The sequence below is a fragment of the Accipiter gentilis genome, chromosome 22, assembly GCF_929443795.1.
Source record: "Accipiter gentilis chromosome 22, bAccGen1.1, whole genome shotgun sequence".
NCBI classification, from domain to species: Eukaryota; Metazoa; Chordata; class Aves; order Accipitriformes; family Accipitridae; genus Astur; species Astur gentilis.
In genome coordinates this window covers 9,772,387-9,785,264 of record NC_064901.1, presented here as the reverse complement: position 1 = coordinate 9,785,264, position 12,878 = coordinate 9,772,387, and the positions used below count along the sequence as shown (strand labels likewise).

At 40.6% G+C, this 12,878-nt stretch overlaps 1 protein-coding gene across 2 annotated transcripts in view; it reads right to left on the bottom strand.

Annotated features, from left to right (window-relative positions):
* Positions 1–12,037, bottom strand: part of NOVA1 (NOVA alternative splicing regulator 1) — a 158,892-nt gene extending 146,855 nt beyond the window's left edge. For both annotated transcript variants that reach the window (XM_049825650.1, XM_049825651.1), the window contains exons 1-2: positions 11,415–12,037; positions 9,392–9,535 (exon numbers count right to left, since the gene is read on the bottom strand). In XM_049825650.1, coding sequence (XP_049681607.1) covers positions 9,392–9,535; positions 11,415–11,550 — 280 coding nt within the window. In that variant the 5' untranslated portion in view covers positions 11,551–12,037. The remainder of the gene's footprint in view (positions 1–9,391; positions 9,536–11,414) is intronic.
* Between the last annotated feature and the right edge of the window lie 841 nt (positions 12,038–12,878).

The window sequence follows — 12,878 nt, the reverse complement described above, 5'->3', positions numbered from 1 at the left end:
TCTTTTTTCTGGTTATTTGGGATCAATTAATCAGAAAAATAGAATTTATTCATTTTATGTATCAAGTTGGCACTTAATAGAACAGCTAGTCATAGACGTAGATCCATACAGAACTAGACAGCTTATAAAATTATAAAGTATGTATTTTATTATTGTTAAAAGCAGTGCAAATACTAGATGAGCACTTGGCATTACTACCTAAACAAAACCACGAAAACTTATACCCCTGAAAAAGAAAAAAAAAAAATCTTTATAAAGTTAACACTTCCTTATTTTATTTTTTTTAAGCATTTCACTATGCTAGAAATTATATGCTGCTTCACAACAAGAACTGGCAGACTTAGGTGTGCTGCACTGCATAGTAGAAGATGCAGAAGTTGGGAAGTGATATAATTACAAGGAGTTCCTGGGGAATCCAATTTTTACTTTAGATTGACAGAGCTGCCAAGTGTTCATCTAATACAGTTAAGTAGAAGACATACAAAGAATGAAGTGTGCACACACATGCAAGACAGAAAACAAACCCCATACATGTTCTATGTCTAACACTTCTCATTGCAACAAATCATTTTTATAAAGCTTTAAGGCATCCAGTAGCAGAGTTTGATTGCAGACCTTTGAAACTCAGCACAGACAGAATGACAGAAGAGCCTCTCTTGTTCCACAGACGTTTTCTTCAAATCCAGGTCAATACACTGCTAAAAAGCCACCTATTTCCCTTTTCTTTTTTTCTTTTTTTTATGTTCCTCAGGAAAACTGTTGGTAGCTGCCAGATTACAATAAAACATAAATATTCTATAACTCCAGTTCAATACTGCTGCAAAAACAGTATCTGCTGCAGCACCCGAATTGCTGCTGCTGCTGTTGCTGCTACTACTACTGTACACTATCCTACGTACACTTTGGCGTTTTCCAATGCCAGATTACAGATGGGGACAAAATGTAAACCTCAGCTAGATCAAGCTCCAACTCAGCATATGGGCCAACTGGTCTTCTCCCGTTTTCCTCAAAGCCATGATATTTCATTGCCCAACTCTTTGGGAATACACTCTGATACAATTTTAATTCTCTAAGCACACTGGATGCTCAACAAAGCCAACTGAATGGACTAGTGCCATTTCCTACTTTTCCAGTACATGACTTCATATAAATATTTTCAATAATTTATGTTATAAAAATAAAGGCTCCACAGTTGTATATTCAGTTAAATATTTGTAATTTTTCATGTACACTTTGAAAATCACATTTTAGAACACACTAGGAAGATGATAAATTACTGCTGCCTCTGATTATCTGGTTCTCTACAGAGAACTTTCTTCCCTATATTGCCAATGAAGAATCTAAAAAGAACTAAAGTCACTACTTGAAAATAAAATAAAATACATGTACATACAAATCTTCCAAGACCTTTGGAGGTGTGCACTATGGTTCTTGCTTCAAGCAAACAGGTGCCACTCTATGAAGTGGGGGAAGATAGTACAAATGTGTGAAGCTCTTTATGTGGGAAATTACAAGAGAGTTAAATGGCACTGAGCAAGGCACAAAAAGTGCTTTTAAAATAGAAACAAGGGAACATGCAGAGAACCTCAGTATCTAATTTAATTAATGATTGAGAATGCAAAGGCTCCAACTGGTGAAACATTAGCAGCAGCCATGAATTTCACTGTAGTTCTGTATAACAAGTAATCTTACCTGAGTGATTCTCAAAAAAATGTCAACACATCGATTGTATTTTTCATCTGATCCTGTCAATGCTGAGATGACAGGCCCTGCAGGATGCAGTGAGAGATCAATGATGAAAAACAGATGTTTAGTCTTTTCACAATCAAAACCTAAAAGACCAGGCAAATACGAAATTTTGTCTGAGATTCATGCTTCTTTATATCCAACAAAGGCTAATGTTACATTATCACTTTCATATACTTAAGTTGACAAGGGTATCTCTTCCTCGCTTACAAGGGATCTGACCCCAGATCATTTATGTCACCAACATATAACTTTAAACCTGGTCCCCAATATACTATTCTTTCAAGTGCTATCTAGTCACATCTAGTTATTTACATGACCTACTTCATACATTAGCCTATGTTCTCTAGTCTTTCATGAAGGAGACTTAATTTTGTCCATCAATTATGCAGAACACTCAAACCTTACACAAAATTTATTTCAATTCAGAAGTCGAGAAGAGCAACGCACAATAGTATTGCTCATAACTAGCTCAAGCAAAGAGTGATAAATTCATATTTGAAGTTACAAAGGCATGCTAGCGTAGTACAGTTGGGAGTAGACTTCCATAGAAACCATAGCAATGCACAGAAACTTCCATAGTTTCCATTTGGAAACTTCCAGTTTCCAAGTTTTGGAAACTTCCCGTTTCCAAATACTGCCTTAAACTGACATTTCATTCAGACCAGTTAAGTAACTGCAAATGATATTTAATGCTTAGCAATAATCAAGAACAGCACATTTAATATTAAGTAAACCCCAATCAGATTCAACCATAGTAAATTATCTAATATGTTAAAGTGAAAACAAGTTAATATGGGGGATGGGAATTTATATAATTGTCATTTTATTATGTATTAAAATATTTAATATGTCTATTAAATATACAGCAAATTTAAAACAGAGTATTCTGACAATCATTTCTCTATTTTTAAATTAAAATACAGGCAATGCAGTTAATCCTTATAATGCTATGAATAGTCACAAATTGGGATGCAATGAAATCAAAACAAAAATAGGATGGAATAGAACCTTACATGTCTGTAATGTAACATTTAAAAGACCTCTAGGCTAAACTCTGGTTTGATGTTTCCTTTGGGGGACAGAAAGACAGAATCACCCTGAATACCAGTGAACGCAAGGAACCTCATAGTCTCCTAAAAGCCATGTCATGCAGTTAGGCAGGAGATATTAGTATACCTACAGTAAATTAATAGTCTCGCACATGAACAGCACACTCATGTATTCCAACTACCAAATACCAGCTCTCAATTTTACATGTTTCCATGTTACTAGAAATCCTTAAAAGAATCACAACTCTGAGCTAGCCGGCACAAGCACCAAGCATACCCCACTAACACAGCATACTACAGTACACCAGAAATTCACACCAGACACAAACAATATAACTCTTCTCATTTACAGACAATTGTATTTATTGTCAGAATGAACACAAATATTTTTGCTAAGTCCATTATAAGTGACATTTCAAAAACATGTTTATCAGCCTCATTACTTATCAGATACATTTGATAAACAGCAAAAATGTATTACAGTTTTAGATTGCAGTACATTAAGAATTTAATGCTAGTGTCAAACAAATACAATTAGAAAACCAAAAGGCCTACCAAGAAGCACTACCATCAACAAGAGTCAAAAAGCAGCCTTTCCATTTCTAGTATGTATTGCATTTTATACCATGACACTGCAGCCTCTGAGGGTCAGATTAATTAAGATCAACAGCAGCTGCAGTGCAACGTGAGAAGCACACTGCCACAGCTCTCACCAGTCCAGCCCAATTACCTGCAGCATTCCAACACTGGACAACTGACAACTACCATACTCCTCACCAAGTCATTAACTCCCACTGGCCTACTGATAAATGCTAAAAACCAAACTAACCTCTTTTTAAGACAGACTGCAACGCTGACTGCACCTGCTGCAATTTGCAATGATACGTTTGCCAGTCAAAACTTTACAGATGTTGCCTAACTTTATGCTAGAGCTGTGTCCAAAGACAGAAATGAGAGAGCAATCAGGCGCAAGCCCTCCACCCAAATCCCTCTATGCTCCATTTCTAAAAGCCCATCTGACAAATTCACTAAATCCAAGGCTTTCTCCCCTGGCCAAAATGCTACTGATCACTGACGAAATAAATTCTGTGGTCAACTACTGATGACAGTATCTAAGTTACTGCAATTAATTAAAGAACAAACAAGATCAAAAAGTATTTGAAAAAGGTATTGCTTATTACAGGTTACACCCATTAAGAAAAGCAAAAACATGTTTCTTTTACTGCACAAGGGAGAAAAGGAAAACAGTTAAGAGACTCAGACATTCCCTGTTTATCATTTTTAAAATAGTAGCTCCAAGACCTACGTTCTGACAAACATCCATTAAAATTTTGATCTATCTGCAAAATACCATCAAAGTATTGTATGGAAATTTAAAACTTTATGAAAGAGGAAAATGTAACATTTTCAGTGCATAACAACTTTGGCTATTTTTTTAGGTTTGGGGTTTTTTTTTCCAGAATACATTAGTCCAGAAAATAGATATTCTTAATGAATAACTGCTTTACAGAAATCTCAAGTTTATCAAAAAAACACACTGTTAATAGGACTTTCACCTACATAACCTTTCTAATTACTAAGAATCATTTGGTTTTCAATTATATTGAAAACTAGTCAAAAGCAATCACAGTTAAAGGTTGAAAATGATTAAATACGGCATTTCACTATGATAACAGCCATCCTCACTTTGTTCTTTATTTTGCCAACTAAGTGCACATATGGTTACTCTGTATCATTTACTAAAGTTAGACTAACCATTCCAAATCTATCACAAGTTCTTTTAAACCTTTCTTATACAAGACAAAGACACAGCACTTTCATGCAAGCCAAAGCCATTTACTACGTCAAAGTTTATTCACTCATTAACATGAGTAAGTCCCTACACATAGAAGAAATCAGTGCAAAATTTCTACTTAAACTTCCACTCAAAATTTCTCTAAACCCACCAAATGAGAAGCTACTAAGCAATGATACACTGGGCGAGTTAGATATGTAACAATCTCAAGATCATACCAAGTTACATATTCAGTTTCAGCTTCCTTTTAAATGTAAAATACTAAGGATCTGCTGGCTAACAAGCCAACTTTTTTTTATTCTGTTCCAGTAACCAGGCAACAGACAACTGTCCAACTGAGAATTATCTCTCTGAACAGCTGGCAATCAACACTTGGGGGTTTTTGGTGGTTGGTCTTTTTTTTTTTTTTTTAAACTAGTAGAAAGATCAGTGATTCCAGTGATTACTTTACAAACGTACACAGCTCTGAAATCTCTACTCACTATTTAGTCATTTCCTCAGTCCCATTATCCCCAAAGTTACTCATGTAAGTAAATGTTTACAAAAGAATCTGAAAATCTTAGATATATACTTATGAAGTCTCTAATCAGCTAATGTTAACACTTTAGAAAAAATTAGAAGTATCAAGAATAAAAGTGAGCTGCATTTATTGATGTATGACAAACCACCTTCAAGGAACCATGACAACAGACAACTAATAACTAACACCATTCTCGCTTCTAACTCCATTACTTTTTTTCTCTTCCACAGCTGAAAAAGCAGTATTCCACTTCGATATTATTTCAAGTGTTGATTTTTAAAACAGATTCTTTTCCCTACTAGACTTTAGGTTATTTTTAAGAGTTATAAATTACCATGACAATTCCTTTATTATATAAAGGAAATAATAATGGTACTCAAGCTTGACATATTATACCTTTCCCCTTCCTAACAGTTCAATAGGAGTAATGAAACTAGAAAGTGAACTTATTAATTATAAATTCCTGTAAAGTTGTGTTAAGTAACACATTCAATGTGTTTGAAAGGTTTTTAAGGGTCAGAATAAGAGACTTTTCAAAAGGCACTTGCACAAAGTTTACCTCGACTATCTCCCATAACACATGAATGTTTCAGAAAAATCTGATCTTCAAACACAAAACATCTCAAATACAAGTCACTTCGTAAAAACATAACGTAGCCACACAACAGTTCATACACTGTCAATACGAGACGGGGGAGGAAACTCCCACCTTTTGTATTCTCCAAGTATTTAGATCACTACTGATTAAAAATCTGCTATAAAAACAACACAGCTAATCTGTTGTTAAAAGCAGTAAAACCTTATCCCCATTTAATTATGTTTTTATTAGTCTCTGTTCTTAATATTATCTAATTTCAGTACACATATGACTTCATATTCCAATAAATTGAAAAACACTGACCGAGCTCAAATTCACTCAAGCACCCAGTTCAGACCAGGCAAGATCCTGTTGCAAGATAAACAACATGATGCGATGTAACATAATTTTGTGCGTGTGTGTATGTGTGAGACTGGGGTGGGAATGCAGAGAAAGAGCAAGACTGCATGAGAGAGAAAGAAAGGGAGAGTGTGTGCCAGCATTCGCAACGGAAAAAAATACATATGTCCAGAGCAGTTTTCAGTCCAGTGCTCACTATAATTCAGAATGGAGAAAGAGATAAGACAATGAGAGCTTAATACCACAGAAATACTGACTCTCTTTTATACTACTGAAAATAAAACCATACATTAAAATAGCTCCACAGCAGCCACTTTCTTTATGAAGTTCACTTCATTAATATTAAAGTAGCATGGCTACATCTGTATTTAAATTTTGGACCAGAACCTACTAGTCAATACATACTCTGTACTTCTCTGCAGAAAGGATCAGCCCCTATTAGTTTAAAAGTAGGGCATATTTTGCCATTTTAATTTCATTTCCACTAATCTAGGGGGACAAGCCTGAACAGAAAAGAATCGGAGATAGTCTAAGCACAATAACCAAAGTCAAATCGCAGAAGTCCAGACAATTAGAAAAAGTCAGCCGGTAACCTGAAAAGAGAACAATAAATTTTGTACTCAAAAAATAAGACTGCAGTGGACAGTAATGTACTTATATACTGCTTCCTATTTTGTAAACTAAAATGTTCAGTGAAAAGCTGTTTTTTCCTTCAATTTCTTGTAATTAGAGCTGTCATATAATTCTTCAGTAATTATGTCACCTTTTGATGCACAAAAATAATTCCAACAGAAATCAGTCTGCATACTGAAGTCCTATATCACAGAGGAAAAAAAAAAAAAGAACACTATTAGATCATAGGAACTACTCATGACTTCTGTATTACAACCAACTTCCTCCTTTCCAAACAGCAACTTACGCAGACTGCTAAAACTTTTCAGAAATACAGAAAAGTTTCACAGATTCTTTGGCAAGACAACATTCCATAGTGAAATGTACATTAAATACATTTACAGTTATAAGCAGAGGTACGGACTAAATGACTTTTATTGGGAAAACAGAATAATTGTTTAAGAATACTATAAAGATACGGTTTATTTTTCTTATAAGTTACTATTTCACATGGTTTGTATTCCCTAATGCTATATGAGCATGAGAGTCTGGAAGAAACCCAAAAGCCATCAGCTCAGGGAATGCCAGGACCTCCGAAAATTCCATGGGCTGGTGGTCAAATGCAAACAGAAAGACTAACAAGAGCTAGCCACACTGGAATCCATTTCTCATCCTTATTCCATGCTTTAGCAGCTGTCAGTCACGAACTTCCTTACAACACTCATTTTCTATACGACACAACATGGTTGCAAATTTAAAGCAGACTGCATGAAGTCAAACTAGAACTTCATTTGCACCTGTTACAGTGAAACTGCTTGAGCCTCTCTGCCCTAGTTATTTATATTTTTACTACTGATTTTAAGAGAGAATATGTTTATGTCACAAATGTTTTTACTCATGTCATTCTAGCTTGCTAATTTTTATTTTTCAAAGGTTCTTCTGCTACTACTGCTGTATCTTTACAATTTTCTACACAAAAAAATATGTAATTCTGATTTAATCAGGAAACAGAAGAACTGTGGTAGAGCACTGAACAAAAGATCTAATCCTTGGAGCGTCCTTTCCAAGTGAGTGTAAATAAACTGTAGTAAAATGAAAAGGCTCGTAATTTGGTATTTGGAATATTCTTCATAAACACCAATTTTCTGTAACATCCTTGCATATCTGATACCACCTCATGTATAATGCAGAAAATCTATTTCATTTTCATCTATTGACAGTGAATTTAATTTACTGTTGCGGCTCTTTACCCAGATTATGTTATTAATTCTGCAATCAGGCTCTTTTGAATGCTTTTATTTCTTCCAAGAGTTTTCACAATCCTACATTGATTTTTTTTTTCCACCCTAACACCTTTCAAAATAAAGGATAATTTTTTCTAACTTTCTAAAGAAAAGTAAAAAAGGAAAAAAAAACCTCAAAGACAACAAGCATCAGTTCATAAGCTGTATCTTTCAACAGGAAAAATCTACATGCATCACTAACATCTGACATTTAAGTATTATAAACTACATTCATTAAGGAAATGTACAACAGGTGCATTAAAATTTCCACATGAAAAATCATCATTGTAAATAGACCACAATCTCTCCATTAATAAAAAATTATCCATTTCTGCCTGACACTAAAGTTAGAGGACAGGAAAGCTAAATGCTCCAATGTTAGTGTTCTGTTTAAATCCACACCAACTGCTTTCACTATTTTGTAGAATTCAGTCATCTTGTTAAACTAGATCAAATGCAAAGCAGCTCTTCTTTTTCCAACAGAACAAAGTAAGAACTAGTCAACTCAATTCTAAATCAACAGTTATTCTTCAAAATAACAAAATCAAAACACTAGAAAAAGTGTTAGCTATAATATTATTTCACATCAGTTTTTAAAAAGTCCTCTAGAACAAAGTTCAATTACAGACTGCTAATTTGTTCATCTTTGGGGGGGGGTTGGGGGGGGGAGTGGGGGGAGGGAGATTATTCAGTTGCAGAAGCTAAAATCTTGTATATCATTATGTAAGGCTCCCTCTTCAGAAATCTTATAAAGGAGAAATGCTAAATCAGGTATTTATTACTGTTATACACAAATATTAAAAACTTCTTTCTTGTGTATTAATGCAGTTGATGTAAAATACTAATTTCTTTATTCATCCGAATTATTTCACTTTCATAATACAGTTTTCTTCCACCATCATGATAAACATAATATAAAGAATATCTAAAGAGCAGCACTTGTCCTCTTTACTTCACTCCAGAGCCAGTGAACAAAGCAGTGAAGCAGAAAGAAGGTACATAATGGATTTAAAGTAAATGGCCCATTCTTTAAGAGGCGACCTCTCGTTTTTACTCATTCTAGCTTAATTGTCATTACAATGTCTGGAAACTTCAAACGAACAATTATTTTTAAGCCAGCTGTCAGGTTGGTTCCTTAAAGCTAGATTTTTATTTTTAAAAAAAAACTAAAAAACAAAGCAATCAAAACGTTAATGAAAAATACTCTTTTGCAGAAACATTTTAAACATCTTTAAACATATTTCAAGCAGTTAGTGCCCAGTCCATTCCATACACCAAAGACAGACAGAACATTGATACTCACTGTTGCACTTTGCAACATACTTTTCTGAGAAATAATGCTTCCAGCTGTGCTGGAAGCTTAGTCGTCAATACATGAAACACATCGACAGATACGTACATCCCTTGGGATTCAAAAATAAAGAATTGGCTAATTTTTGCACCTACCTGGGTAAAAATCTTTGGACTTAGACAGCTTGATGGTGGCCCCAGTCTCTTTCTGCAACTGAACAATTGTCTGTCCTCCCTTCCCAATTATAGATCCAGCAGCATAACTAGGTATGAGGACCTTTAGAAAATACTGGCCATCCTCTGAAAAATTGAGATATTCACGGTTAATATGGCTTACAAACTTTGATTTTTCCTCCCCAGACCCACAAATAAACAAAATGTTACATCTTTAAACTCATCCAGTCAATTCATGCATCTACATCTAACCAGTTGCGTCATTCTACAAGACATGTTGACTATGCCTTTGACATTTTAAAATACGTTCGTTTATTCTGAGCAGATTTAAAGAATCCACATAGATTCCTTAATTCTGTAGAAGAATAAGAATAAAATCCGAATTATATTTCAAAGGTGAATTTTTTTTCCCAATGGTAAGCAGCACGGCACGCAGAAATGATCGGACCCCCTTGAAAAAAAATAAAGCCCTGCACGAAAACGTGCCTAGTGACAACTACAACCTTGCTTGAAAATACTGCAAAAGAAATGCCAAAACTAAAAAGGAACGAATTGTAAATTCTGATGGGCTATTTGTTTGTCATTAGCAAACACATGAGAATAGCAATTAGCTATTGCCTGCATTCTTCTTAAGTGAGCAAAACGACTACTCTGCTACCAAATAACCCACCCAAAATGTGGGGTTTTATTCCAAGCATTTCAGTCACTGCCAAGAAAACAACTCGACATGGTGTGGATGGAATCACTTGCCTAAGTAATCCTGATGCATTCCTTTAGCACTTCTTAAGCGACAATGATCTCTTTTAAGCTCATTAATTAAAGGACATTAAGAAGAATTTTTCCCGATTGATCAAAAGCCTAAGTCACTTATTTTAAATACACTTAAGAGGTGACGAGATGGACAATGCCAGTCCTCTACCCACCACTAGCGTTAAAGCACACAATCGGAACAGGAAAAAAAATCCACAGAATGAATGGAGGGGAAAAAGAAAAAAAAAAAAAAAAAAAAAAAAGATTCCCGGTCTGATTCGGCAACCGCACAATTGTCCGTGCTCTCGCCCCACCGCTAAACCCAGCCACGCTGAAGCCTAAGGACCTTCCGTAACCGGCTCCGAGAGAGTGCGAGGCAATAAGGGCACGCTGCTCCCCCAGGCTGAGGCTCTCCCCGGCAATTAAGGCAACGTCCCATTGGCACGGATATCAAGATTTTTACCAGGAGACCTGTTTCACAAAGTTGTTCTTTGCCCCCCCCCCCCCCCCCGTCCCCACGCGGAAGGGACGATCCCAGCCCACCCTACGTCTCCTGCCCGAGACTATGAACGTCTCGAGAAGTGCCCGTGCGTGACAGTCGTGCCCACCCGTACCAGCATAGCACCACGCACAGTCAGAACGCTGCTCTCAAAATTGGGCAAATAAATTCACCTCTGCCTCGGTGCATTGTTATGACGACTCCGGTGCAAACGGACAGCGGAGATGCCGGTCCCGTTATAACTCATCTCCTCCAGGAAGAGCAGGCTGTTAACTAGCGAGTCCCCGCAGCCGAGCGGCGACTCCCCCCGCCACCAGCCAGCCCTCGCCCCCGGCACGGCGAACGCACGCCGTTGTATGCGCTGACAATAGGAGTGAGGCCAAGGAGGAGGAAAACGCACGGCAAGGCTGAAATTCAACTTGCGACCCAGAGGATGTGGAAGGAGGAAAGCGCGTTTGCCGTCTCCTTCCAGCTGCCATTTATTTTCGCCCATCGTTAAGCGGGCGAGGGAGGTAGCTGGGCTGCGGAAGCCCCTTGTGCTCCCTCCTAGTCTCCGTAGGGTCACGGCTGTGCAGCCCAGCGTGGATATTAAATAAAAAGACTGGTAGATGCTGAAAACCGACGCCATTTTGATGAATGATAACATTAGAGAAATGGGAATGTTTGGGGGGGGGGGGAAGGGGGGGAGGCAGGCAGGTAGGGAAGCGGAGAGGTGGGTGGGTTGGGCGGGGGGGAGGTGACAGAGGGTATACCCACCGCCCGTGTTGGTCCTCTTGGTGCTGCCGGCTTCAGGGGGGGCTTCGAGCGGTCTTTTCCGGGAGTCCGGCGGGTCCAGGTCTATGGGAACCCCGGTGTGGGTCCCGTTCTGCTGGATGGGAGCTGCCGCCATCATGTTTGCTGCTGCTCGGAGGAGAATTGTCTCTTCCCTTCTGTGGTGGGGGGGCAGGGAGGGAAGGGGGGAGGAGGAGGAGGAGGAGGAGGAAGGGGGAGGAGGAGGAGGGGAGGGGGCTCGTCCCGTTCTCTTGTCCTTTTCGAAAATGTAGAGCTAAGCTCGGGATTGTCGAGGATGCTGCGCGCCTTGTTTATCTGGCACCCGGGGGGAGGGAAGGGAAAGGAGGGAGGGAAGCGGGCAGGACTGGGCTGGAGGAGCAGCTGCAGTGCAGTGTCAGGAGGAGATGAGGAGAAGGGAGACAGGGGAACGAGGGGGGCGAGAGAGGGAAGAGAAAGGGGGAGAGGGGAGGAGGAGGAGGGGAGAGAGTGAAAAGAGTGAGACGGGAGGAGGAGAGGACAGAGTGAGTGGGAGAGGAGAGGAGGGAGTGAGTGGGAGAGGAGAGGAGGGGAAGAGAACGAGTGAGACTGAGGCGGCGGGGAGGGAGGGAGGGAGGGAGGGAGGGGGAGAAGGAGGGAGGGAGCGAGCGAGCGAGCGAGCGAGCGGTGTAAATGGTGGGCGAGGGAGCGAGTGGGAGATGATTCACGCTGCCTCCGAGCCCCCGTCCGCCCCTGCCTGCCCTAGCGCCGCGCCTGGCGTTGCGGCTCGCCGGCCCGCCGCTCCCGGGCTCGCGTGCCCTCCCTCACTGACGGGCTCGCGTGCGCGGGGGTGCCGAGGGGGGGGGATCTCTGCCGGTGCCGCGCTGCTCCGCTCTCGCCCCAGCACCACCACCACCACCGCCGGCGGGCGGGCGGCTGGCTGGCTGGCCGGCTGACCGACCGACCGACCGGCCGCGGGCTGGGGCCGCCACCCTCGGCTACACCGCAGAAACCCAAAAGGCAGGAGAGGTTAGAGCCGTGGGAGGGGGTGCACGTACGGGGGCGGGGGGCGGATGGGGACGAGGGACAGGCGGCGGGGGAGGGGGGGGGGGGGAAGAAGGCCGGCATAAAAGAGAAGGGCGGGGCTTCCTGCGAAGACAGGCGGGGGAGCCAGCCAATCGGAACAAAAGAGAGCGAGGTTGGGATTGAGGCGTACGGCCAATCACGGGCCGCGGGTGGAAGAGCCGTTGGGGGGGAGCAGGGGAGGTGGTTTAACCTCTGCGGCGGCCGGCGGGGGGCGGGGGGCGACGGCGGCGGCGGCGGCGACGACGGCGGCGGGGAGGGCGTGTGTGGAGGCCGGCTCCCGCCCCGGGAGGGTCCCCGCCGTGATGCGGCGTCACCTGGGTTACACAGTGCGCCTCATAGGCCGGCAGCTGCGTGGGAGGACGGCTGAGATCGCCCGAGGGGGCGGTG